General features: G+C 55.2%; 1 protein-coding gene across 6 annotated transcripts in view; it reads left to right on the top strand.

The window, feature by feature from the left end:
- HDAC7 (histone deacetylase 7) overlaps positions 1–26,033 on the top strand; it is an 89,350-nt gene that overhangs the window by 18,435 nt on the left and 44,882 nt on the right. The window contains exons 1-2 of one of the 6 annotated variants that reach the window (XM_074807551.1): positions 14,705–14,820; positions 15,611–15,788. The exons of 2 other annotated variants lie outside the window; for them this stretch is intronic. Coding sequence is in view for 3 of the 4 variants with exons in the window: in XM_074807550.1 (XP_074663651.1) it covers positions 22,995–23,097 (103 nt within the window). In the remaining variant the exon portion in view is untranslated. Of the gene's footprint in view, positions 1–14,704; positions 14,821–15,610; positions 15,789–15,925; positions 15,986–22,471; positions 23,098–26,033 lie in introns of those variants that run through there. 3 more of the 6 variants (XM_074807549.1, XM_074807550.1, XM_074807546.1) reach the window with 3 other exon arrangements.

Here is a 26,033-nt window from a genome sequence, read left to right on the forward strand (position 1 = left end):
TAATGCAGCGTTTATAACAGTTTTGATTGTGCTGAGTCTGCTGGGCAATTCTGGAGGGCTTGTGAACTCTGCAGTTTGTGGCCAGACCGTAATGGGGACCAGAGGTGAGACCTTGTGGAAAAAACCCTTGGGGGGTGTCTTGATTCAAGCAGTAAAACTCTGAGTGGGGACAAGAGAGAACTTGGGCTTTGGTGGGGAATCAAGGCAATGCCACTGGGCGAGTGGCCTGTAAGTGACAGCCTGAGATGAGAAAAATGAGGAAAAAGTGAAAACTCCAGGGATGGGGCTGTGAAAACTCAAACAAGGTGTTGATAAGAAGCAGGCGGGAAGGCTTCACGCAGCGGGAGAGAGTGCTGGCACCCACGGCAGAGCTGCTTCCCTCACAGGGAGGAAAACTGCAAATGCCTTCAACTAATGACTGGAAATACCTAAAAGCAGCAGAATTTACCTATTCTGCGTGCTGCAGAGGTTAATTTGCAGAGCTGCTGAAGGCACAGCCATGCACAGTGGCGAGGCTGTTGTACCTAATGTTATCAAAACCACTTTATTTATAGAAGTAGAGCGAGGAAGCCCGGTGTTTAAAGCTTACACACACACACAGGGTCACTCTTACCATGGGTGTTTCTGAGCTTTGTATCAAAAACCTGAAAGTTCCCTACTGGTAGGATAAAAAGGGTAAAAGGTCTTTTTTTACTGTTTCTTGACGGGCTGATATCCCAAGTCCTCCTAGGGCTGAGCATGAGCTTAGAGCCTTGAGCTGTCATTGGGCAAAGAAAACCTGAAAAGATGCAGACTTGACAAATAACAGCTCCTTTGGTGGCAATTTCAGAACTTTATGCCCAGTCCACGTTCATCTGGTCGTTCTCTGTGTTTCCTGGGAAATAGGATATGATGGGTTTGGATTAATTGTTCTTGGTGTTTAGAAAAAGCCTCACTGGTGAACCCAGCTCCTTGCCCTACAATCACAGATGGAACCAAACCCTGTAGCAATGGCAGAGAATGAGCCACATCTCATTATTAGGAGTCTGGGGGGGGGCTTTTTTTTAACCAAAACAGGATGATTTCCAACCGATTACTTTGAATCTGGCGGATGAGTAATCACGCGGTCGTGAGGATGGTGAGGTTACAATTGTTAAAAGGAAACCTTAAAAATTGTCGGGTGTCATGTTCAAAGCTCATGCGAGGGTAGCACCCATGTAACGGGGACCACAATAAGCTGAAACGTTGCTCAATGAAACCTCAAGCTAGACGGCTTCATTCTATAAGTATTGGTTATTTTTAAAAATAACTCTTTTGGAAATGTTCATATCAATCATGGGCAACTGCAGCGGAGAAGGTTGGGAGAGAAAATCTGGGGTGTGTGTTGGAAATGGGAGTGTGCATGGGTAGGATTTTCTGCTCCTTTTTTTTGGGATAGCTCTGTAGGAGAGGAAAAGAAACCTTCAGCTGTTGGCAAGAGGAGGTGGAGAGGAAACGGACCCTGAGTCAAAGCTGAAGAGGCTACAAAGGGCTCGGGGCGCGGGCAGGAGCGGCGGGAAGGGTGAGTAGGCAGCACGGGGCTGCTCCCAGGGCGAGTAACTCCAAACTGGGCTGAGACCTCACTGTTCTGTCCCGTAAGGGAAGGTGGCCCTTGAAGAGGCTGGTGTGAACAACAAGGAGCTTTTTGGTGGGATCCAGCTGATGTCTGTCCCAAGAAAAATTCATCGGCATCTGGCTGTGATGCCTCTCCCTGAACCTTCTTCCTCCAACTTTTATGTACCTCCCTCACAAGATAAAAACCCATCAGAGTTATTAGCTCCGTTTCAAAGATGCCATCAACCACAACCAAAGCCACAGCTTAGCCAGCAAAGTGTTAAAGTCTGTCCCGGAAACTCTCCGGGAGGATGGGAACTGGCCAGAGGCAGGCTTGGGTCCCTGCCAGCTGCTGCAGAGCAGCCTCAGATATCTCCTGGCCACCCTCCCTGCCAGCCCCCTGGCTGGGGCACACACATGCCTTGGGTTGTCCCCTCACTTTCTCAGGATTTCTGTGATCTGTCATGTGAGCAGTTCTGGGTTGCTCATCTAGACATCCCAGCTTGCTCCCCTTGGCTCCGCTGGCATCGTCCTCCATCCTACCCCATCACAGAGGGGTTTCAGCGGCACCTCCAGAGCACTTTGTGTAGCTGCACCCAGAAATCCTCCTGGCTCCCAGCACAGCTGGCCCACGTCCCAGCTCCAGGAGGAAACCCCAGTCCCCAGACTCAGAGGTTTTGCCTTTGCACCCACTGTCTACCACTGCTGGAAGCTGCTTTGAGTGATGTTGCAGCGGAGAAGGTCTCCTCTGGGATGGCAGTGACATGGGCGCGTCCTGGGAGAAGGGAGGGCTGAGCCGAGGAGGCAGCCTGGAGCCAGCTCGGGAGTCCCTGGCAGACCTGGCCCGTCTGCCGTGGCATCCCAAGGGCTGCGAGGCCGTGGAAAGGCTGCCAGCAGCGCTGCCAAGCATGAAATGGAAACATGACCTCAGCCTGAGAGCAAAACTCCCCTTCACTTGGAGGTCTGGCCACTTCTGCAGCAACGTTGCTGGCGGGGCTGCCACCTCGGCCCCACTCGTGGTGGCCCCGGGAGCTCGTGGTGCCAGGAGGCTCGTTGGCACTGCCGTGCTGGCCAGCCTGAGCTGTCCTTCTCAGCAGCCTTCCTCAGGAGGGACATCTGGGTGAGTTAAAAGCAGAAGGCATCAGGACTGGCCTGGCTGTGGGAAGGATGTGGTTGCTCAACAGCCTTTGGGAACATCCTTGCCCAGAGGTTTTAGACATCTCCATCCTTGCAACTGATTATATTTGACTTTTTGGTTGTGACCTTTAGCTCTCTGAAGTTGCTCGTTCTGCAGTTGTCAGAAGTGTGTTTGGGCTCCTCTGTGGCTTTGAGGTGCGGAGGCATTGTCAAAAGTTTTGCTGTCAGACCTCGTGCAACTTGGGGGAGAAGAGGAGGAGAGCTGGTGCCCAAACTGACCTCAGAAGGTGGACTGGTTGGGTGAAAGCAACCCCTGGGGTACCCAGGCTGTCAGAAGCTGGTGGGTTTATTGGCCTAGCTGAATTAATCTTGGATCAGGCACTTCTCTTCACGTTCTCTGCCAGGGACTACAAGCTCTGGATGTTTCTGAGCAAGCTGCGAGGGCATCTGTAGGTGTGTCTGTGCCCACCTGGTGGCACTGTGTCTGCCCTGGGCCCCGCAGCCGAGGCGCCCGACCCGCTTTTGGGAGATGATTTCAGTTCCTCAGGTTAGGTCATGCTCCAGGGAGGGACCTGGTGATGCTCTGCGTGGCTGCAGCCAGGCTCTTCACACGGTGCATGGCAGGAGGAGCAATGAGCATGAATTGAAATAAGAGAGGTTCTGGCTGGATATGAGGAGGAACTTCTCCCTGTGAGGACAGTCAAGCATTGGAGTAGGTTGTGCGAGCTCCATCCTTGAGCCTTTCAAGGCCAAAGTCCAAATCAACCTACTCTGGTCTCATAGCTGTCCACGTTTCACGCAGGAGGTTGAACTAGAGACCTCCAGAAGTCCCTTCAGACTTAAATTATCCTGTGATCCTACGACAACTCTTCTGGCCATAGCAGGAACTTTGCTGCTTGTGCTCTCGCATCTCAACCCATCTGCTGGCAGCAGCTGGCATGTCCTCCTCCCATCCAGCTCCTTGACCCTGGGGGTGCCCAGCTCCTGGCTCTCTCAGCGTGTCTCTCTCGGCAAGCTCTGAGCATGATACAATCCCTTCCACGTCGCCCGTCTGCGCTGCTGACGCGTTCGCCGGTGAACCGGCACCAAGGAGCTGAGCGTTGCCTCCAGCCTTTGCAGGCAGGCTGGGAGCTGAGGTCATAGCTTGCTGGGTGGAAAGATTTGCTAACACGGTCATTCCTGATGTGTTTTCTGAGCCTTTTTGAAAGGCAGGAATCCACCTTCCCCTGCAGACCCGCCTAGTCTGGTGGCGCGGCTGCTTTGCTAAGTCTGGAGATGGAGTTCTGGCCATTCAGGTAGACCCTGTCCAGGAAGGGGACAGTGCGGTTGCTGTCATGAAGCTTTAAAACATATTGGTCTTCCCTCTCTAGCCCAGTCTGACCTCACAGTGTTTCCCACCCCAGGACTGGAGCGCTTGGGTGAGTTCCGCATTCTAATTAATAAGAGAGCAGGTATTGATCCAAGCTGTTGAATTGATGGAGAAAGTACCTTGCCCCTGGATGGATTATAACATCCCTTAAATGCTCCTTATTTCTCATTGAAATCTGTTTATCTCCATTTGGTTCTTGCTCTGCTGTTGGACAAGAAAGATCCTCCTACACTGAGAAATGTTGCCCCTTGCAGACACCCCCGATCACAGTTCCTTCAGCCCATGACCCTTCCCTGGGTGCACACAGCACAGGACATACGGACTCTGAATCTTTACTGACCTTCTTCAAGGGCAGGTGCCAGAGCTGGGGCCCATCCTTGCGCCTGCAGAGGTGTGTCGGGCTTTGGAGGAGCCAAGCACGTAGATCTGACAGTGGGACTTTCCTGAAGGCTCAGCTCACCTCCCTTTAGATGTCTTCACCTGAGCATCACTTTAAAGTCGACAGAGGGGAACAGCTTTTCTAGGGCATGAGTCATCTGGGCTATTTTGGAGATGAACTGTACCTGCTCTGCCCAGGGATTTCACGTGTGGTTTTTCACTTGTGTGACTGATACGGTGCCCATGGAAAGTTGCCCTCCCAGGTCAGTTCGGTTGTGTTTTCTATCAGCCAACCTATGGCAAGCTGCTTGCTTCAGATCAATATTTCCTTTTTCTAACTGGCTTGATGAGAAAATCACAACTGTCTGGGTCAGGTTGAGAAACTGCCGTTTCTCTTTTAGCAGTCGCTGCCAAGTTTAATTAAACTCAAGTGGTTCCTGTGCCCAGGCTGGCTCTGAAGATCTTAAAGATGAGGTGCAACTGTCTTTTTTGTGCCCTGATAGATCTGCTTTATATGCCTGAAAGGTTTGGGGAGTAAAAGCCACCTGCAGAGCCCCGTGAGCCACCCAAAGCCCCTCTCTGCTGGGGCCAGGGGAGGAGGGATGGGCAGGACCCACAGCAGCGGGACCCCGAGCCCTTCCCAGCTGGCTGGAACCTCCAAGCAAGCCCATGCTTTAACCTTTAGAGCGCAGGATGCTCAGGTGCTCCCCAAACCCCACCTGAGGGTAGAAAAAGAGCCAGTTTTTTGCTGCAGGTGCAGGACAGGGTGGCAGCGGGGACTCAGGGTGGCCTCTGGACCGGCAGCCGAGGAGGTCATGCCACAAGGGTGGGTTACCGCCTCCGATGCCAACGTGCCCCGCAGCTCAGAGCGGTGCCCAGAGCGTGCCAGAGGCTTTTGTTCATTCTCCTGGTGTTTAGGAAAACACAGTTTTGCCGGCTATTATTTCTTTATCTGGATACAAACCCTCTGGGCATTTTAAAGGGAAATAAACAATTTCCAGTCACTCAGCTGGTGACATTTGCAAAGTGCCCTAAACTTACGCGGCCCCTTTCTGTGAAACTGTTTGGCCTGAGCTTCTCTAATGAAAAAGGCAAAGAAGAGGTAGCGGTCTGTGTGTACAGGCGATGGGCTTTCATGTGGTTGGTTGCCCCATCGGAGTTGTTTTTAAGGAGATATTAAAAAGGCAGGGGTCTATAGAAACTCCCGTGTAAGTTGGGCTGTGCCTTGCTTCACAGGGAACGTGCAGCGAGGAACCCACCGGGTTGTGCCGGCAAATCCCATCGGGGAGGTTTGAAACGGGAGGTGCAGATTTGGCACCCGGAGATGAGGGAGATGATGAAGCCACCGAGTTATTGCATTTGCTCCCGGAGTCAGGAGAGGGCGTGCGGCGCGGGGCCGCGGGCAGCCTTTGCTACAGAAACATTTAGTCAACTTGAAGACTGTTTCGAAAGCTGAATTCAGAGCTGCTCCGGCTCTTTCCCCAGCCCATTGTTGTGGTTTTACAATCACATTTTCCTGTTTTTAAAACAAATGTTTTTCTCTCCCCTGGGGCCGTACGAAAGCCCCGCAGGAGCAGCAGGGGAAGGCGGCCGCAGGGCTGCGCTGCGCGGGGGGGGCTGCAGACCTGGAGCAAACCCACCCGCCGGCCTCGGCGTTGGCATCACCCCCTCCCTCTAATTGCCGTTCACTTTGCGCAATGGGCGGCAGCGCTAACAACAACGGGAGGGTGAAACAGGCAGGCAGAAGTGTGATTATTTTTATTTTTTAATCTTTTTTTTTAAAGTCGATGGTTCCTCTTTACTGTGCTGTGGTTTCACGCTCAGCAGCAGGACGGTGAAGGTATTTTTGTAGGTCTTATTCAAGGAGTGTCTATTTAAAACAAACTTCTGGGCTGCCAAGCAAATGTCATAGCACAGGCGGAGGACGGGGCTCTTGGGGAAAGGGGGTGGCTGGTGGCAGCCCCTCGAGGGCTTCTGCCACTTCTGCTCTCTGATGGGCGCTGTGAGGTCTCCGAAGGTCCTCAGAGCCCAAGTCCCAGCTGAATCCGTACAGAGGGTGGACCCACCGCGGCGTACGCGGAGGCGGTGCAAGACAAGGGCCTGTGGAGGAGAAAAACTATTTATTATACAAGTTCCTCTATGCAGAGTGTCTGCACGCTCCCAGCGTTTTGCATTTAAATATGAATAGTTTTACATTTACTGAATGGAAGTCAAGAAGTTTAAACGCTGAGCTCTGCCAAGTTGCTTCAGCCCTGCCTGGCGTTTCCAGGCAGGGTGCAACTGGGGCCAAAACTGCAGTGGGAGTGGGCTAATGCTTGCCCAGCGTGGCCAGGATGTGCTTGGCCCATACTCTGACCCCGCTTCTTTCACTTGAACAGTTGAGACCCTGAGATATGAAACACAAACCCCTCAGTGCCCAGGACACATCCCGGAGACCCGACCGGTGCCTGTTTACCCAAAGCACCGCTCGGCGCCTCCTTCCCAGCCCAGCTGCACGTTGCCCAACGCAGGGTGTGAGTTGCTGCTCTCGTATCACACATCAGCAAATAAAAAAGGCATCAAGGACTCTTGTGCCCAAGTCAGCAACTCGCCCACCTGCTTGCTGGGTCAGCCAGTCCCGCTGCTGCTGGCAGGCTCAGCAGGTTGGCCTCAAACCCTCCCAAGCATCCCAAATTCAATCCCTAGCAGTGAAAAAATTGGGAGGGGAAAAAGGGGAGGTTTTTAGACAGGATTTGAGAAAACAGAGCGCGTTTCCCTTCCGATCGCGTCTCCAAACCTGCTGGTGCCAAGACGCGCTGCCCCGGGTGCCCTGTTCGCTGTGGCCCCGCTCCAGCATGACGGGGCTTGTGCGGATGCGGGGAGCAGAGGCAGCTTGATCTGCCCTGCCACGCAGGCCAGTGGGGTAGGAAATGTCTTTGGCTTGGTCTGTAGGTGGAAGATAAGGGCATGCTTGGAGCGCACGCTGTGTGCTGGAGCATTAGCAGGAGATCTGCAGCTCCTGAGAGCAAACAGTGATTTTCAGCATCTTATAATGAGGCTAAAAGCATCCTACTGCCAGACTGTGAGTTCCCGCTGAGGCCAAAATATATCTGAAACAAGGACAACCCTATTTTCCCCTGGAAAGCAGGAGAAACCTTCATTTTTTCATATTTGTGAGGCCCACAGGTGACCTGGGGTTCCAGACCATGCACAGCCCTGGACGGGCCCCGAGAGCAGAGCTTTGTGGTTGCAGGGCGGGCAGGTGGAAGGAGCTGCGGTTTCGGGATGGAAAGATTGTGGATGGGGAGAGGAAGACAGAGATCAGCACAAAGCCAGGGGAGAGGATTCAGGGCTGTCCCCGAGGCTGTGGGTCCCACCTGCAGCTCTGTGAACTCCCCTCTTATGCTCAGGTAATTACGGAGCCACGAGGATGCAATCAGTCCCGGGGAGGGGGGAAGCTGCTGGCTGCCATGTCCCTCATTTTACCAGGTTCTTCCTTGTGATCAGCAGGATCCTCACGCTTGGACACAGCCCTCCCGACGCTGGCAACGGCCAGGCGTTCGCCTGGTTGCCACCACACACCGCCGGGGAGATACCAGGCGTCTTTCTGTTCCCAGGGCTCCGGTTAGGACAGCCCATGCCAGGAGAAAGCTGGCGGCAGCCCAGGTTCCCAGTGCGGCTCTATAAACCAGGGCGGGCCGGGGAGCTGAGCGCACGTCAGCGGATGCTCTCCGCCGGGGAGCATTGCTCTCGTCTGATCGAAACCGCAGTCACTCCTCACCTGCCACAGCCACCACCTACATGGCCTCTTGCTGTTCCAGATGTTCCCGCTGGCAGCGGGCAGGGAGGCTGCAGGCAGCAGGCGTGGGAAGGGGAGCGTGGCGGTGCTGAGCTGGGGCGGGCAGGAGTTGGCGGCTGGGGGGCTCTGGGATGGGGGACGAGGCCGGGAGAGATGCTGAGAATAGGGCTGCCCGTGCCTGCCACACACGGGGCACATGCCCAGCCTTGTGGCCTCTGTCATTTGGGGGGCCAGGAGTCACCCCCAGCCCTGGAAATGTTCCCAGCCTTATCCCTGTATTTCCCAGCTCTCCGGTTTGCTGCGTGACTTGGTGTGATGTGGTGTGATGGGTGGGAACTAGGAAAGCGCCCGGCTGCTCAGCAAAGGCTTGGGTGGGGAACTGCCACCACTGCCCACCCTCCTTCCTCCTCCCAGGCACACCAAGATCAGGTGGCCAAGAAGGCCAGTGGCATCCTGGCTTGTATCAGCAATAGCGTGGCCAGCAGGGACAGGGAAGGGATCTGACCCCTGGGCTCAGCACTGGTGAGGCCGCCCCTCGATGAGTGGGTTCAGTTTTGGGCCCCTCACCCCAAAAAGGCCATTGAATGACTCGAGCGTGTCCAGAGAAGGGCAACGGAGCTGGTGCAGGGTCTGGAGCACAGGTCTGATGGGGAGCGGCTGAGGGAACTGGGGGGGTTTAGTGTGGAGAAGAGGAGGCTGAGGGGAGACCTTCTGGCCCTCTGCAACTCCCTGAAAGGAGGGTGCAGAGAGGGGGGAGGAGTCTCTTGAGCCAAGGACCCAGCGGCAGGCCAAGAGGGAATGGCCTCAAGCTGCGCCAGGGCAGGGTCAGACTGGCTCTTCGGAAGGATTTCTTTGCAGAAGGGGCTGTTGGGCGTTGGAATGGGCTGCCCAGGGCAGGGGGGGAGTCCCCATCCCTGGAGGGGTTGAAGAGTCGGGTTGAGCCAGCGCTGAGGGATCTGGTGGAGTTGGGAACGGTCAGGGGGAGGTTCATGGTTGGGCTGGAGGAGCTTCAAGGGCTTTTCCAACCTCGATGATTCTGGGATTCTATGACCTTCTTCAGGTTCTCCTCCACCCTGAGCACCAGGGCTGAGCCCATGTGGGGATGCTGTGGGAAGCCTCCCCACTCGCCATGAGCCGGCTGCTGGGGAGTTGGGATGAGCCTGGGCAGCCTGGAGCGTCTTTGTCTGCTTCGCCGACAGTCTGAGGGTTGCACAACGTGTGGGGGTGAAGCGCATTCATCTCCGCCGATCAAAATAGCACGTTTCTTTCACAACCGGCAGCGGGTTCTGCACATGTCCCCCCGCCCGGCCGCAACAGAGCCCCAGCCTTGCTGGCAATGGTCTGGAAGGGAGGAGAGACTCTAGAAAGGGAAGTGGTGCCTTGCTTTCCAGGCTAAAAATACTGGCTGCGCTTCCAAAATAATTTTGGTTGAATGATCTCGATTGACCCCACGCTCCAAGGCTGCCGCCTGGTTCAATTCCCCAATAACTTCAGTCTGCGCTTTGGCCACCTGCATGGAGGGAGATCTCGGTGGGATCTTTTTGCTCTTGGAGGTGAGTTTTGCTCTTCTCGTGCAGGGAATTTCTGAATGAGGTTGTAACGGGAGGAGCCAGGCTGCTGCTTCTTCTTTTTCAAAATGCAAACATGAAAAAATTCACCAATTTCAAAGTCGAATACAAAGACCAGAAAAACTCTGGTTTTCCAGCCCGCCCTAAATCTGACCTTTCATTTGAGCTGTTATTTTGTAAAACAAAACCACCAGCTTCCTCCAGGCTGCTGCGGGGTAGATTCCCAGGGGTTATACTGGAATGGGGAGCAACCTGCAGGAATGGAGGGGCTGGCTGAGCTCAGGAGGACCAACCCCCAGCTTGCCCTTCCCGATGTGTCTGAGCCTTTTTGAAGGATGAATTTAAGGGAATTTAGGGCACTGAACAGGAGAAAGAACTAGATGAAGGGGATGAAACCCTTTTTGCTGCTGCTGCGCAACTTAAACCATAGAGAACGGTCCCCACCAATCACACCTTTGCTTGGCTCCACTGAGTAATATGCAAATTTATGCAGAATGGGGCCTGCTGGGACTTAGGTTGTGAAGTTGTTGACTGTTCTCAGAATGAGCTGTTAGTCATAAAAACACTGTCATGGCAACTTTGGTGTCGCTGGGACTCTAGGAGCACGTCAGCGTCCCAGCCCAGGAGACCCCTGGCCCGGCAGGTGAGTCCTCGCAGCCCTGGGGTGTCCGTGGGTCTGCTTGGTGCTCACCAGTGGGTTCGAGGCAGCTCACCCACCCCAGAGTCCTGGTTTCCCACCGCTCATGCCTCCGGACAGGCTTTGCACCTCATTGCGTCCCTCTTGTCACCGCTTTGCTTTGCGGCGTGCTCCTCCCGTGGTCCCAAAGCACAGCCCGGGCTGGCGCATACGTGGACCCTCTTCCCGGCGGGGGTCTGAGCCTCCAGCAGCCCCCAGCCACGCGCTGGATTCTTCACCAGCTCGGGAAATGGCCAGTGCTTTTGCAGCTCATGAAATCAGGGACGTCAACGCTGCTTCCTCCACTGGTCAGCTTCCTCCACTGGCACTGACGCTGAGGTTTCCCTATTATCTCCCCCAGCTTCAGCTTGGGATTAATTTTCAACCATCTTAAATGACTAGGACTTCTGTTCTGGTGTTATTTTCCAAATCAGAGAGGCATTAAGTGTAACCTTGGTAATTATGAATTATTAAAAAAGCCTTCATCCCCTCCCTCTGTCCTGGCTCTGGACTGAGCTGCTATCAGGGGCTGTTTGAGGGTCGTGCAGCTCCTCAGATGAGCTTTTGCCAGGCATTTCTAAAATGAAACTGTGGATTGATGAGGTTTTAAGAGTTTGGGAAGGAAAGGCCAATCCAGATGAAAGGGAAAGAGAAAGCCCCAAAGGTGAGATGGACCGTGAGCGGCTGCAGTTTGAGTCTCCCAGCTTCAGCGAGTGCTGAAAATAACCACTTGGTAACTGGGGCTTAGCTGGGTGCCAGCCTGTGTGCATGCATGCATGCTTGATATGTAACTTCCCATATTCTGTTCTGGTATCGTAAGAGCGAGCAAAATAGCTCAGCAAAAACAGAGCCACTGCCCACCCGGGTTTCGGTGTTTATCTCGCTGCATCTGCACCGACTGACCTCCGGAGATGCAGCGCACTGCAGCTGAGCGGCAGCTCTTCCAGGTCTCCTCGCCCTGGGACGAGGCAGGGCTTTGCTCTGCATCTGAAGTGATTTCTTCTTTGGAAAAGAGAAGTGTAATTCAGTGGTCGGAGAATCCCCCGTGCTTTGGATTTCCTGGAAGTGCAGCTGTCTTCTTGCAGAGGAGCTGCAGCCCAATTACTGCCAGTGCCGGCTGTTCACGCCGCGGTCAGGAAGGAAATCTCGGGTGATCCCACTGTGCCTTTGAGTGGGATTTGAAGCCCCTGAGCACCACTTCCTTCACCCTGAATTTGGCTCATTTTCTTTCCTGGAGGTTCTAGGTCCCCTGTGGGGATGCTCCCGCTGCCCTGCCCTCAGCTCATCCCTTCTGCACCCCGTTGTGTCTGGCTGCAACGGGAACTGCCCCGTCCTGGCCCCGGGAGGGTCCGTGGGTGAGCTCCCGCAGCACGGTGATGGGGGAGTCACGCAGGAGAAAGGTCTTAAGCCTGCAATTTTATGCAATTCAGGAGTTTTACTTGAGGCTACGTGGAGGTGCCTATCTCCAATGAGGTTTGCAAAGCTCTCTCCAGATTAGGGCCTTCTGGCAGCCTGTTTGCTGGCCCTTTTCTCCCCAGTTTGGTGGCTTGGACATTCACCCAGGATGGAGGGGACTCAGGGTCAAGTTTGGCTTCTAGCAACAAGGGTTTGAACCATATTCCCACTCGCCCTGGGTCGTCCTGACTACTCAGCTGAGGGATTGCTGGGACAAGCTGCTCATGGTCCCTCCTGTTGAAGCAGGTCTGCTCGATATAATAACAGATTTATTGGGTATGAGACAATGTGGGTCGCTCCTCCTGGGGATGAGGGTGCTCCTGGGCGCTCCCATGGGTGAGCGACCTGAGTTTTGGGCCTTACTGTAACAGCTCCTGCATTTGCAGTACAGCTGCTGAGATGGTTGGGGGCTCCAAGGAGAGGTGAGGGGAGCTGCCCTGTTAGGGTGGGCAAGAGGAGATGAAGGAGAGGTCTAACCACAGCCCAAGGGCAAGCACAAGGCAGCAGAGCCAGCCTATTCCCAGTGGTGCCACGTTACAACAAAAAGCAGCTGGGACAGTTTGTGGCTGGTAGAGGCTGTTTCTCAGCCCTGAGGTGGAAGGTCTCCACCCCTGGAGGTGACCAGCCCAAGAGAGGCAAAGCCCCAACCACCCTGCTGTGGTGGTGGGGAGGGTGCTGCTCCGCACGGGAGGCTGGACTGGAGCCTCCGGAGGTCCCTTCCCACCAGCACCCCAAGCCCTGAGACAGGTGCCTGTCCCAGGGTGGCTGTAGGACCGGTGCCTTGAAAAGAAACCATCACCCGGTCCCAATGCGATGTAGAGACGGGAGGTGCTGGAGCCTGACCAGAGTGTCAAAAACCCAGGATGCTACATGCTGGGTGCTTGAAAGACAACCTAAATTTTCATGTGGATTTTAGAGCACCTGAAAATACTGCTCGGAAAAGGAATGTTTGGCTCAGCTCCAATGAAAGAGCCGCTGCGCTCCTTAAATTTAAGGCAGACCGTGATCCGTGTAATATTCCGGATTAATAGTATTTAATTTTCAAAGAGAATGCACTTAAGACCAATACAAATAGCAGTAGAAAAGGCTGGCAAGCTTCATGGCTCCTTCCTGCTTGCACATCCCATATCTCTCCGGAGCCACCCTTATATTTACCAGCCGGATGCGACAAATCCAAATGATGTGGCCACTTGAAAGGACTTATCGTTGGGGACCGAGGCCCAAGGAAACGGGCAGGAAATGGCACCAATCCGCCAAAGACAGCCCCGTGTTTTCAGCTTTGTCCTCTCTGCGCTGTCATACAGCTCTCGCTGCAGACTTTGCTGCATTTCAGATTTTTAAGTAAATCTGTGGTGGAAGAGTCTTTTCCAAAACTTAATTGAGTGAGTCTGGGCTCAGGGATCAGCTGCAAGAGATTTTAAATGTGCAGTTCCTAGTTTTTCCTCTTGAAACGTGTCTGTGAATCGTGCCGGACTCTCTCGAGCAAAGAGCAGGCAGGTTTGGGAAGTGAGATAAAAAGCTGCAGTAACGGCAGAGCTCCTTACCAGAGAGTTCTTGCTGCAAGAGGCGAGTTTCTTAAGTTCCTGCATGTAACCAACCTGACCTTTACATTTTCTGTTTCTGGGATTTACAGGCTGTAGCGAAGCTTCTCTGTGGCTCACTGACCTCAGAGGGATGGGTTTGGTAGGACCGAACACGGTATGGTGGGCAAGGGGGGGCTGAATTCAGCAAGCACCTTGCTGTGTGACTTTTCTATGATGTTAAAAAAAATAAGTTAAGACAGAACTGACATAGTCTCCATGTGAAGCAAGCACGTAAACCAGGGATGGCACGACGTGTCCAAGCAAAACGCAGCTCAGACAGAGCCACCCTCCAAAGGCAGCGGCCCCAGCAGTCAAAGCCGATGCCTGTGAATGCTTTTAGGCGTCTCGGCGGTGGGTTATAGGTCCTGCTGGGCTATCGCTGGGGTTTTTCACACCTGTTCCTCGTGGTGCAGATTTTCTGCTCACGGCAGCGCCCGGGGCTGGTGCAAGGCCGCGGCCGTGGGGATCTCGGTGCCCGGGAGGTGCTTTTCCAGCCCAACCACGCAACAGGGGCGGCTGAGGGGGTCTGCAGAGCACAGCTCCGCGAGTCCCGATTTGGCTCAAGCTGGTGAACCCCGGTTCTGCTCCAGGCTGGTCCCGGGTGCAGGATCCCCAGGTTTTGATCCTGGTGCAGGATCCCCAAGTCTTTGAACTCCCAGGCTGGTCCTAAGTGTTTGAACCCGGGTTGGTCCCGCGTGAAGGATCCCCACGCTGGTCCCAAGTGCTTGAACCCCCAGGCTGGTCCCGGGTGCACGATTCCCAGGCTGGTCCTAACTCTTTGAATCCGGGTGGGTCCCGGGTGCAGGATCCCCAAGCCTGTCCTAACTGTTTGAAACCGGGTGGGTCCCGGGTGCACGATCCCCAGGCTGGTTCTGAGCGTCTGAACCCGGGCCGGTCCCGGGTGCAGGATCCCCCCGTTGCCCCCCGCCTGCACCCCGGTTCCCAGCTGCACGGACCCGTTCCCGCGTCCCCGTCCCGTCCCCGGTTCTCCCCGGCGGCCGCATCCCGGGGGCCGAAGCCCGGCCCGGCCCAGCCCAGCCCGGGGGGGCGGCGGCGGCGCCATTGGCGGCAGCGGCGGGGCGGTGCCGCCCGCACCACGGGCGCCGTGGGCCGGGCCGGGCCGGGCCGCTCCTCCCCGCCCGGTTCCGGGGCGGCGGCGGCGGCGGCGCAGGTGGAGCCGAGCCGCCCGCCGAGCCCCGCGCCCGCCGCCCAGCCCATGGCGGCCCGGCCGGGGGCCGCCCCCCGCCCCGCCGCCGCCGCCTGAGCCCGCGGACGCCCCGGCCTGGCCTTTGTCCCCGCCCCAGGTAGGCACCGCGGCCTGCGGCGGGCGCGGGTCCGGCGGCCCCGGGGGCGGAGCGGCCTCCCCCGGGCCGAGACCCCGTCCCCACGGCGGGAGCGGCCTCCCCGGGGCCTCGTTCCCCTCACACCCCGGGGAGGGGGGGATGCGCCCCGGAGGGGCTCAGCTCGCCCCCTCCGCACCCCCACAAGCCCCCCGGGGCTGGCGGGCTCCGCTGAAGGGGTGCCCCGAGGCCGGGCCCCCTCCGCAGGGTGTGGGTCAGGGAGGGGGGGGTCACTCTGCAGGGCCCGCGGGCAGGGCTGGCGGGGTGGTGGTGCACCCCGTAGCCACGGAGGGCTGGTGGTAGCCGCGGTGTTGGCCAGGCTCCGGGCGAGGGAGCATCCCGGCACATGGCGGAGAGCCAGGGCGGGTGCCTGGGGACGCATCGAGCGAGGGCAGCTTCGAGAGCAGCCCGGGAGGAAGCGGAGCCCGTGCGAACGCGGGTGTAAGGGCTGGAGGAGCTGCCGGAGCCGCGGCGAGAGACTTCTCGAGTCCCCGACTCATCGGGTCGAACGGGGTCCGCGGGCCTGTGGCCACCTTCAAGCTCAGATCCGGTAACCCCGAGCCTGTTTGCTGGAGGGTTTTGTTCTAATCCTGACGCCTTTCCCTCCCGAAGGCCAGCTGGTGCTTGCGGGAGCCAGGCTTTAAGGACAGAGGAGCGGCAGCACCAACAGCTCTGCTGGGTTGCGTCTTCCTTGGGTGTATTTACTGAAATAGCATCTTTTTTTTTTTCCTCTCCGAATACCTCGTTGAGAAAGGATGTGAGCGGCTGCACTGGGAAAAGAGCGGGCGATCCCCTGAGTAGCCTGAATCTGGAGACTGAGCACACGAGCCGTTGCAGCCCACAGATCCGCGGGTCGTCCAGGGTTTGCCCTTTGCTGGCAATTCCTGGGCTCCCAAAAAGCAGCTCTTCCCACACCTTTTTCCACGGTGAAGGTATGATCCGGGGTTTGGGCATGTTACGAGGCTCTGCTGAGTAATGGGACGTTGGGAGGCTCCTGCAGAGGCGGTGTTGAGATGTGCTGGACTTGGCTCGGTGCAGGAGAGACGAGGTGTCGCTTGTGGGAGAGGAAGGGAAGCGAATGACCGGAGGATTTGGCCCGTGCAGCAGTTTTTGCCCAACTGGATGTTCTGTGAGTGGTTTCTGCCCTGTGTTAGTTCTAGCAGATGGTCAAAGCAGCACGCTGCGGGAGGATGGGGAGGGTGGGCCCCGCTTTTCGAGGGTCCGGATGCGATACCTCTGACAAGATGTTTGCAGAGGATTTCAGCCTGGAAATCACGGCCTTTCTCAGGAGATCTCCAGCGCTTCCTGGTTTGCAGCGAGGACTGGAGGATTTCAGCACTTCCTACTCAGCTGCCTGATGTGAGCAGGAAGTGGGAGCGTGAAAATGGCAGCAAAAGCGCTTGCAGCGAGGCTGGAAGCTCAGCAGGCACCAGCACCTGGGCTGATAATGAGGTTAGACCTGTCCTGAACAGGGTCCTGAACCTTTTGGATGTGACATTTGGGAATGCACAAGTCACAGTGTTAGGGCTGGTCCGTGCAAGCGTGTGTCTCGTCCTGGGGCAGCGTAGGACGGAGGTGAGTGTGGACGGGTGCATGCGAGTGTGTCTTTTCCTGCAGTTTATTAAACAGTTTTGTGGCATCCTGCTGGGGCTTGGACAGGAACCTCCCTGGGGCAGGGAGAGGCTCCTGCTTTGGGTCGGTGCTGGGTGCTGTCCAGTGCAGCTCTGATCTGGTAGAGGCGTTTCAGTGCAACTCAGTGTTGCATCTGGGCAAGCAAAGTGATAAACTTCGTGGCCTCATGAGATTGCGGGTCTGGATTTGTGTCGTGGCTCGGGCAGAGATGCAGAATTCGGGCCTGCGACGGCTGGAGAATGCGCGTCGTGACTCTGGCCCTGGTTTCTGTGTTCACACTGCATCGGGCTGTGGATTAAAGACCCAGGTTTTATCTGGTGTTGGGAGCAGAGGCTGGTTGCTTAAAGTCTTTTGAGGCTCTAGAGGTGTGAGTGGCAGCACCGATAGCTTTGGGATACGTGGCTAAAGCCAAACAGTTCTCCCACCATGGGGCACTGGGATAGAAACAACTCTTGGGAGGCTGAAAGTTGGTGCTGCAAAACTGTTTAAAAACTGTTGAAAGAAAAATAAGGTTTGAAAATGTCAGTAATAAGGAGACGCTGTGTATTTGGAATCTTTGTAGCTCAGATTTTCAGGCTTTTTTCTGTTCAAATAGTGGGATGCAATAGCATATGTGCTTTTTTAAGAGAATCAGTGAGATCCTACAATCCTGTATTTAACAGCTGGGACCTTGGGGAGGGGAAAAACCAGACAAGTGTGTTGGCAACGCTCCGAAACGAGGCAGCTCCTTCTGCCCCCTTGCCTGACTCTCGCGGGGGAGGTGTGCGAATCTCCTCTTCCATCTCTGATTCAAACATCAAGACCTTAGTTTTTCTGATCTGATTTATCACCTTTTGATCTCCATCCAGCCCCGTAGCCGCTCTCTGCTCCAGAGGGACGGGACAGCCCAGGACGGGTAGGTGAGTCAGTCCTGCGAGCTGCGAGTCCGTCCGATGTCTGTGTCTCATCGCCTTGCTATGCTCCCCGAAGGCAGGAATGCATCCTTCCCCAGTTCAGGCTTTGCCGGCCTCCTATTAGCAGCCTCTTTGCTGACTTTCGTGTTGTTGGTAAAATGGGGGAGATGACAGCCGGCCAGAGAAGCGTGTCCTGGCCCTGCTGAGTTTGAACACTCTGGTTGCAGCTGGGTGGGCTTGTGTCAGACTTGAGCAGCCCGCTGTGACTGAGGCTTTGAGAGCCCGGCGCGGTTCAGCTCCTGGCTGGCATGGCTGGTCTCTCGTTTGCCCTAAAAATACTGCAGAAGCCCCTGCTGCTTGCAGCCCAGCAGCCTCGCTGAATGGCTGTAATGTTTTCCTGCCTTTGTTGGCGCCTTAACCTATGCGGTTTGTTTCTGGTCACCCTGCTCCCTTTCTCAGGACGTATACGGGCTGCTCTGCTGAACTGCCTTCCCCGAGGAGCTGGGCCGGGCCTGGAGTATGTTAGGGACGATTTTGTCACTCAGAGAAGATCTGAGTTGGTACATTTGCTGGATGATGTGATGGTGTCATGAAGCTTTCAAGGCGGTGTACAGAGTTCGGGAGGTGGGCGGGGGCTGGTGGGGTGTAGTGTGAGTTGCTAATGCTGTTAATGTTAACTTTTTAGCAGAAAAACTTGGGTCTTGTTAAGCTGAGCTGAAGAAGTTTAGGAGAGCAGTGCTGTCCTGCAGAATGTAGGCAGAGGATTTGTTTTCTTTCTCTGCCTTGGAGAGCTCTGTCTTCCCTTGAAACCATCTTCCAGATATAGCAGCAGTTGCTAACGCTGAATGAATGCGTGCTGAATTTAGGCAGCTCTGAGGCTGCTGTATGTTGTGCAGGATTCGGTCGTTTGGGTTTGAGTTTAGCCAGAGCAAGCGAAGCTGGTATGCTTGGGTGGCATTGTCCCAGTTGCCAAACTATAAATAGCAAACGGAGCCCAAGCGCTTGTTGAACTGACTTTGGAAATTTCCCAGACTCACCTTGGAGGAGGAATTCGTGCCAAGGCACATCAGCCCTTGGCAGAGTGGGGCCGAAGGCGGTGAGTGCTCGGCATGATGCAGAAGTACCCGTAAGCGACTCGATGAGGTGGCAGAGTTGGTATGAGTGCCATGTGTGCGTGTCATTGTGGTCCCTGTTGGGCAATATCGGAGGATGCTGAGGAAAGAGCCTTGAGTCAGCGCTATGCTGTCACTCAGAGAAGCCTTCAGGAGGGAGGGAACATCCTAAAGTGAGGATCTCCACGGAGGTCCAGACCCCGAGGAGGGGCTGGAGCAAGGTAGCAGCTATCCGTTACAATTCAACGCCTTCGCACATCCATCACGCGTAGCTGTTTGTCTTGCCTCATCCTAAAAGTTTAGTCCCTCCACGTTCAAGGCTGAGCATGGCGGGCAGTGCTCAGTGCAGAAATGATGAAGCTGTCTCTGAGGCTGGAGTCTCGTTCGGTGGCTGGTTTGCTTCTTGCACCTCAGCACAGCAACAACCCCCATCGCTCATTCGCGGGCGGATACGTTGGGCTTTGTCCCGTGAGGTGTTTGTATCCCGGAGGAGGAACGCGTGCCAGGAGGAGAATTAGCTCTTCCACGAGGTTGCATTGCACAGTTGGATCAAAATACTGCTCACATCAGTGCAAAACAAACACTGCTGCTGGTCTGGCACGTGGTCACGCTCACCCCGCGGCCTCTCTGCGCCGCGGGAAATGACGGTGAGTGCTCCGGGGAACGGAGGCTCCGCGCGGAAAGGTGGGTGCTGAAGGTGGGGAGCAGGAGGAAGGGGCGTAGTTGGGGCAAGAGCTGCAAACTGAGAATATCTCACACTGGCCTCCAGAAGAGACTCGTTGCTCTTGATGGAGAAATTTTGGACACGTGCAGGGTGTCCCCGTGAGCGGTGCCTGCCCAGAGCATCCTCCGGGCGAGTGGGACAGGAGTGGGAGTCGCTGCTGGCCACCTGCGGGTCGTGGCTTTTGGCCGGGTTGGCTGATCGCTCTTCAGGGCTGTTTGTGCATCGCCGTGTGTAGCTCAGGATCAAAAGAGCTCTACAGGTTTACTGTAGCTATCCTAAAGTAATACCTTAAAACCAAGACCCAAACCTTTGCTTATTTTAGAAATGACTCAGTTGATGTTATAAGGCATGCAATAAGCAGGTTAGGGCTTCCTGGTGCATTTGGCTTCCTTGACAAGATTGCTCTCGCTGTGCTGATTCACTGGGTCACGTTAGGAGATCCTGGACTTTTTGTCCATCTGCTCTCCCACCTTCCTCTCCTACTTTGCCTCTTTTAGTCCCTTTCTCCACCTTCCCTTTTACTTGAGTACTCCCAGTTCTTCCCCAACTCCCCCCTCTGCAAGGAGTGTGGTAGGCATTTATAGAAATAAAATAGGAAGGTGTCCTGCTCCAGTTTGTGTTCCAGTTGTAGCTGGAAGGATGTCAGCCGGTCACTTGGCTCATCTGCTTCTCCGAAAGAGCAGCGTGTCCAAGGGGACACGTGTCCTGCAGGTGCCTCGGAGTTGAGCTCCACGGAGGGTGGGAGGAGGGCGCCAGGGCAACCTCCGGGCAGGAGAGGACTCCCTGATGCGGGAAGGAGTCGGGGCTTGGTGCTGGGAGCAGTTTGCCGGGGGATGTTCTTGAGCCTTCGAAAAAGGAGAATCTCTTACGCAAGAGAGGGGAAAACAGTGGTGGTGCTGAGGCTGCTTTTTCAAAAGCTGCTGTTGCGTAAGGGCGAAGCCTTGGGCAGCACAGAAAATGTGGAGAACGTCACTTCCTAGCAATCACTCAAGACCAAGTGAGGATTGCTCTCTGAATTTCCTCCTTTATGCATATCCTAAACTTCAAGGCTTATGTAAATTCTCCAGGTTTCCTCACGGCTTGATGCACTTATGTTGCAGAGGATATGTTTCCATGCGTAGCCTGGGGGTGCAACTCCCAAGTGAAAATAGTCTCTCCTGTTCCTGCTGTAGACTCTTTTCTTTATCTGGCTGCCTTCAGCAGCACTTCAGAGGCCAGTGAAAGTGCCTGCTTTCCAGTATCATCTTCTAGTGGCTGTAGGGTGGGAATATTCACAGCAGAGAGGCTGTCTCCGAGGTGGGAGTGTGTCCCTGCTCCCTCCCTCCCCTTGCCAGCCCAGAGCAGAGGAGAATCGCTGTTCTCCCACTTCCTTGCCTTGCTCAGTCACAGGTTTTGCTCTGTCCTTTTCGCCATCTGTGTGGGCTCACCCTTGGTCCTCTGGCCTTGTCGCAGGGCTGAGGCAGGGACTGGCACGTGGCTCCTTACCGTCCCAGGGATGTCGAGGACAGAGGGTTGGCTATTTCTGTGGACACTACAGAGCACCTGGATGCAGGAGCCTCTGCTTCTCTTGGGGCTCATCTCCTGGCTTCTGCTGAGCTCAGGGTCATGCCTGCCTCCTCCTTTTCCTTCTTCTAAGACTGCACCAACACGCTGCAGCGGTAGAGGGTCCCCAAGTGAGGGTGTGGAGGTGCTGGTGGGCAGACTTGCAGGATGGTCCATTTGCCTTGAAAATTGGTTCCACAGAGACCAGCAGCAGGTGCAGTTCTCCACGGCTCAGGGATGCAGCGAAGCCTGATAAAACTACTGGGTGCTCCTCATGTGCCTGTGGTCAACCCCCTCTGAGGCCTTGCAGCTCCCCTCTGCACTGGAGCTGAGGTGGACTGGATCCTCCTCGTCCTTGGTGGCACTTCCATCCCCACAGCACGGTTGCAGAGCAGAGCTGCTGCCAGCCGGGGGTGGCAGTGTCCCAGAAGAGGGGTTCCCCACGCCGGGGGACAGTCCCTGCCACGGTGCCAGGGCGGTTTGGGTTTTGGCTGGGTCCCTGCAGCCACGTGGCTGTCACCTGCTGGTGTGGGGCGGGCAGAGGGGACAGCAGCGCTGGCTCACGCCACTCTAATAATTGAACTGCAGCGTTAAGCAAATCTGTGGCTTGTGATCTTTATTCAGAGTGCTCAGCCTCTTTGAAACCGTGGTTTAATACAGGCGGTTTGACAGAGGCCTTAATAAGCAGTTGCTGTCTGGATGACGACTGGAATTGGAGGTGCCGTGTTCCCTCGGATGCCCTGTGTAAGTTTTGGAGGATGTTTTTGTAACAGACTAAGCTGGTGGGTTTGGGGAATTCAATCATTTAGCACTGTGGACTCTGTCAATCCCTGTTTATGACTTACTCCTGTCCAAAAACCAGTAGAAAATACATTTCTCGGTTTTGAGTAAGCTGGCAGAATATGCTGGCATCACGAGTGTTGAGATGCACACGCTGACGAGAGGGACACCCTGTGAACGAGCAGAGAGCTGCTGCAGGGACCGGTTTCAGGTGGTGAGTTTGATTTCCAGAAACCGTAGCTTGTGTGTTTGTTTTCCCAGTATCTAAGGGTTGAAATCAAATACGCTCCGAGTATTGCCATTTAAATTTCCCTACATTAATCTTAATGTTAGTTGCTAACCAAGACCAGATCTTTCCTAAACACATCTGGCGACTGGGCGTGATCGCAGCCCTTTCTGCTACCCTGAAGAGCTGTGAGGGTCAGCTTGAGGGAAGCAACGACGAGGTTTGGGGTTTGTGTCTGGTTGCTTTGGTCGTGTCAGCTCCCTCTGAGCCTGGGCTCGGTCGCAGCAGGATTGCTGGCAGCCCCGCTCCACGGAGGTGCCTGGGCAGGCTGAGCCTATGGCAACACGCTCGGCCCGCTGTGGGCCGCGTGGCGGAGGCACGGGCAGCACGGGAGGCGGTTTGCTGGGGTTTGGCTGGATCCCAAGTGAGCAAGAGCAATGGCCATGCTGGGCTGGTGCCTGTTGGGGTCCAGCTGTGCGGCTCTTGGGGGGGCTCAGCCGGTCCTGGGGATGCTCAGGGCACCGCTGTGCCTGGGGACAACCCGCTTGTACCACGCTGCCGCAAACACAGGTGCCACGGCTTGGGTTCTGAGGGGTGAGCTGGCAAAGCGCCGTGGAGATGGCCTTGGGGATTCCTCACAGCATTTGCTTTGCCTCAAAAGCACGCGCGGTGGCTCTACCTTCTGTTACCCAAATCTTTCTTGGTGAGGTGAGAGTTGTTGTGCAGAGTTTCCTCTTTGTATCCTCTTATGTCACGCTGCCCCGCCGGCTGAGTGCGCTCAAAATAGCTGCCAATCCCAGTAGGTTTCACTTCAAGGTCTCTATTCTTAGCTTGCTGGTTAGCTGAGCAAGCCGCGTTACTCAGTAGTCATGAGTTCAAGGACTGTAGGGTAAAGACTAGCAAATTTAGGCCATGCAGGAGTCCTGTTTGCGTTTCATGGCAGCTTTGAAGGGACGGCTTGGGTAAAGCCCGGCTCAGCAGCCTCAGACTTTCGTGCTCAAAAAGAGAGCCTTATCTACGTGAGTAGGAAATAAGAGTTGCCGGAGCGCGTACGTGCTCCGGAGGAGGCAGAGGGCTCAGGTGACAGGGTGACTCGGTGCTGGAGAGTCTGTTAAGTGGCCGATTGCATCTGGCCCAGCGACGAGCAGCCTTATCAGATGCGTCTTACTGCTGCGCTGATGGCCAGATCCGTTCGTTGGTGGCAGGAGTGAAGCAGAAGTGAATGTGGGATGCAGAGTGGTGGCTTCCCGGGAGCGGAACTAGCTGGATGTTCTCAGAGTGTTGCACTGAGGCTGAAGATATCTGCTGCGCTGGTGATGTTCAGCCCATCCTGTAAGTGCTTTTCCCACCCTGGGGGATTTTTTTCCTTCTGTGCAGGGCTGTGGATCCTGACTAGTCGGGTGGGCTGGTTAAAGGTCTACACGGGAGCATCCTTCCCTACGGCACGCGGAGAACGGTTCACGCAGGGGCCTGAGCTGAAGCTCCAATCTGTGTCTGCTGGACACAACCACCACCCAGGCGGGTTACGGGCTTCAAGATTTTGATGGCCAGTCTGCAGCGTCCCAGCTTGGTGCCTATATGGGAGCTTTCCGCAGCCTTGTAGCCACAGCAGAGGAGCAGACAGCATCAGTCCCAGTTGTACCAGCAAACACAGGACAGGCTCATCTGTTACCTGCTCCGCCTTGTCTGGCTGTTTCATTGGGAACTCGCCGTTTTCCCACCACCTCTTGCTCAGATCTGATAAGGTGCTGCCTAGGTGGGTGCAGAGGGACCCCCCACTAGTCCTTCAGCAGGATTTAGCTATTTTTGAGAGTGCATTTTGGGAGAAATCTTGTTTTCCAGACTTCATTTAAATTCCTTTAACTTTGTCAAACTATGGTTGAAGCTGTCTGCTGCCAGCTCTGCTGGGTTTAGATGGATTTCCGCCCAGGAGTGGCTCAGACACAGCGTGCTGGGGTTAGGGCACGGGCAGGAGCAGCATCCTGCACCCCAGGGATTTATGGCACAGGAGACAGGAGCCCATCCCAGGGATGAAAGGTGCTGGCCGTGGCTTTTGCTGCGAGGTGGCTGAGGCTCTGTACGTGGGGTTGCTGGGGAGTGAGTGTTGTGTACTGAATTCGCATCCTGCCTACACTGCGGGTAACGGGTCACGTGCAGACGAGGCCTTTGTCCTGTGCCTGACTGCTTTTTTTAAAATTTATTTTTAGGTGCTCTCTGGCTTCCTCTTCCTCCTGCACTGCGCTGCACTCCCTTTTTCTAACTCCCTCTTCTAGGACTGCTTTTTGAACAATCAGTTCCTCCTTAAACCCATTTTTGCAGGCCTTTGTCTGCGCTTGGGAGCTGGCCCAGTTTAGCATTAGCAGCTGCTGGCTCCTTCTGGGTAAGCAAGAACAAATAAAGGTTTACACTGAATGAATCATTTGAGCCTTATCTGTCTTTCAAATTCGGGACAGCTGTACAACTTCTGCGTGGAGTCTGCCCGGAGGGCACAGAGGCTCCTTGATGAAAAACTTCTCCTGCCAGTGGCCAGGCTTAATGGGTTTGTGCTGCGGATCCATGCGCTGCCCGAGTGAAATCTTCCATGTGCCTCTTTGAGCTTTATCCCACGCTGGTCACAAAGCACAACTCTGGAATAACTCCCTTTCCTTGAAGACTTGCTCCATGCCGGCTTTGCTACAGGCTCCTGTGGAAATTCAGCCTTTGGGATGCTTTCAGTGGTTTGATCAGCGTGTGAAAATGCAGATGCTGGCTGCAGAGCATCACAGTGGGAACCACATCGTGGTGGGACCCGCGCAGGGGATGAGCTTTGGAGGCAGACGGTGCACGGTCTGTGGGGAGCGAGCTGTTGGCCTCCCCCCGGGCTCGCCACTTCAGCAAAGGGCCACGGCAGCGTCAACACTGCAGGAACTGTGGTGTGGCTTTGCTGGTTTAAGAGGCAGGATTTGTAGATAAGTAGTGTTAGTTGGTTTTAATAACAGAAATGTGGGAGAAGGGAGGGGAGCAGCAGATAAGCCTTGGGCTCGTGCCTGAAAAGTTTTAATCTGACACTGAGGTGGGGAGTTGCACCAGAACTAATATTTTGCTGAGGTGAACAAGAGTTTTTTTTCTCCCCTCCTCCTGCTGTCCTCATCTTCTGGCACTCTAGATTAGGCTTGGTTTATCCTCTTTCTACACAGAGAGGCACCCTGTCTAACTGTAACAAAGATCTTGCCAACAGATCTGGTGTCGTTTAGTGGTTCGGAGGAAGTGCCGGCACATGTTGAGCCTTGCCCACCCTTCTGCAGCCTTGTCCTTCTCCCAGCTCGCATCCTCCGGTCGTCAGAGCTCATCAGAAGAAGAAGCAGGCTTAGACACATGACGCAGTGGTGGCAAACTTGTAGCTTCTTGCAATTTCCTTTTTTTTTTTTTTTCTTTAAATTCTTCAGAGAATATGTGCCGCAGAGCCTGCCCATGTCTCTGCACCCTTCGCAGACGGTGGGGGGAGGTTTTGGCTCTGTGGCTGGATAAACCATTTGCCTGTTGCGAGGCTGGGAGCCACCGCGCTCTGGCAAACTGGAGGTGTTGGTGGAGCTTCCTTTGTGTGTTCGTAACCTGCCTTCCCAGTTTGTCTCATCCCACGCCCAAGGCCGTGTGTTGAGACCAAGAGAGGGACGCGGTGGCTTCGGCACTGTCAGGCGTTGAGGACACATTTGCAAGACAGAAGTTCTGACAGGCCAGGCCTTGGGAGGTGAAGATGGCTCTGTCCTTCGCATGCTAGCACGGGCAAACCTTGCTGTTGGCTCAATGAGAAGAATTAGGGGACTAAAGCGGATCTTGGCTCCCGAGTGCAAGGGCTTTCGGTGCTTTGACTCCTCTGTAGAAGATCCGTGGGCTGTCCTGGCTGCTCAGAGCTGGGCTTGTAGCTCCCACAGAGTGTGGTGAGGTGTGCGCAGGATCGCAGCGAGGTCTTCTCCTGCCTTGTTGGTGACGTCCCTGGGGCTCCCTGGAGCTGGGCTTGCTCTGAAGCAGTGATGGCCAAGGCTCTTGGGATGCTTGGAAGGTGATTTTAGGACTAAGGTAAGGTTCTGGGTGAGGAACCAAACAGGTGCTCATAATGGTGGTGGCAGAACAAGGTTGTGTTGTGGCAGAAACTGTTTTCTTAGTTCCATATGAGCTCTTCCCTGCAAACCTCATCCCTTTCTTCTCCAGAGCTTGGAGGCACCCGGCTGTGCTTGTGACCCGGCCTGGGAGCTGCAGTGGAGCAGGGAGATGCAGGGCTGCATATCTTG

Source organism: Strix aluco, chromosome 27 (genome assembly GCF_031877795.1).
Source record: "Strix aluco isolate bStrAlu1 chromosome 27, bStrAlu1.hap1, whole genome shotgun sequence".
Classification (NCBI taxonomy): Eukaryota; Metazoa; Chordata; class Aves; order Strigiformes; family Strigidae; genus Strix; species Strix aluco.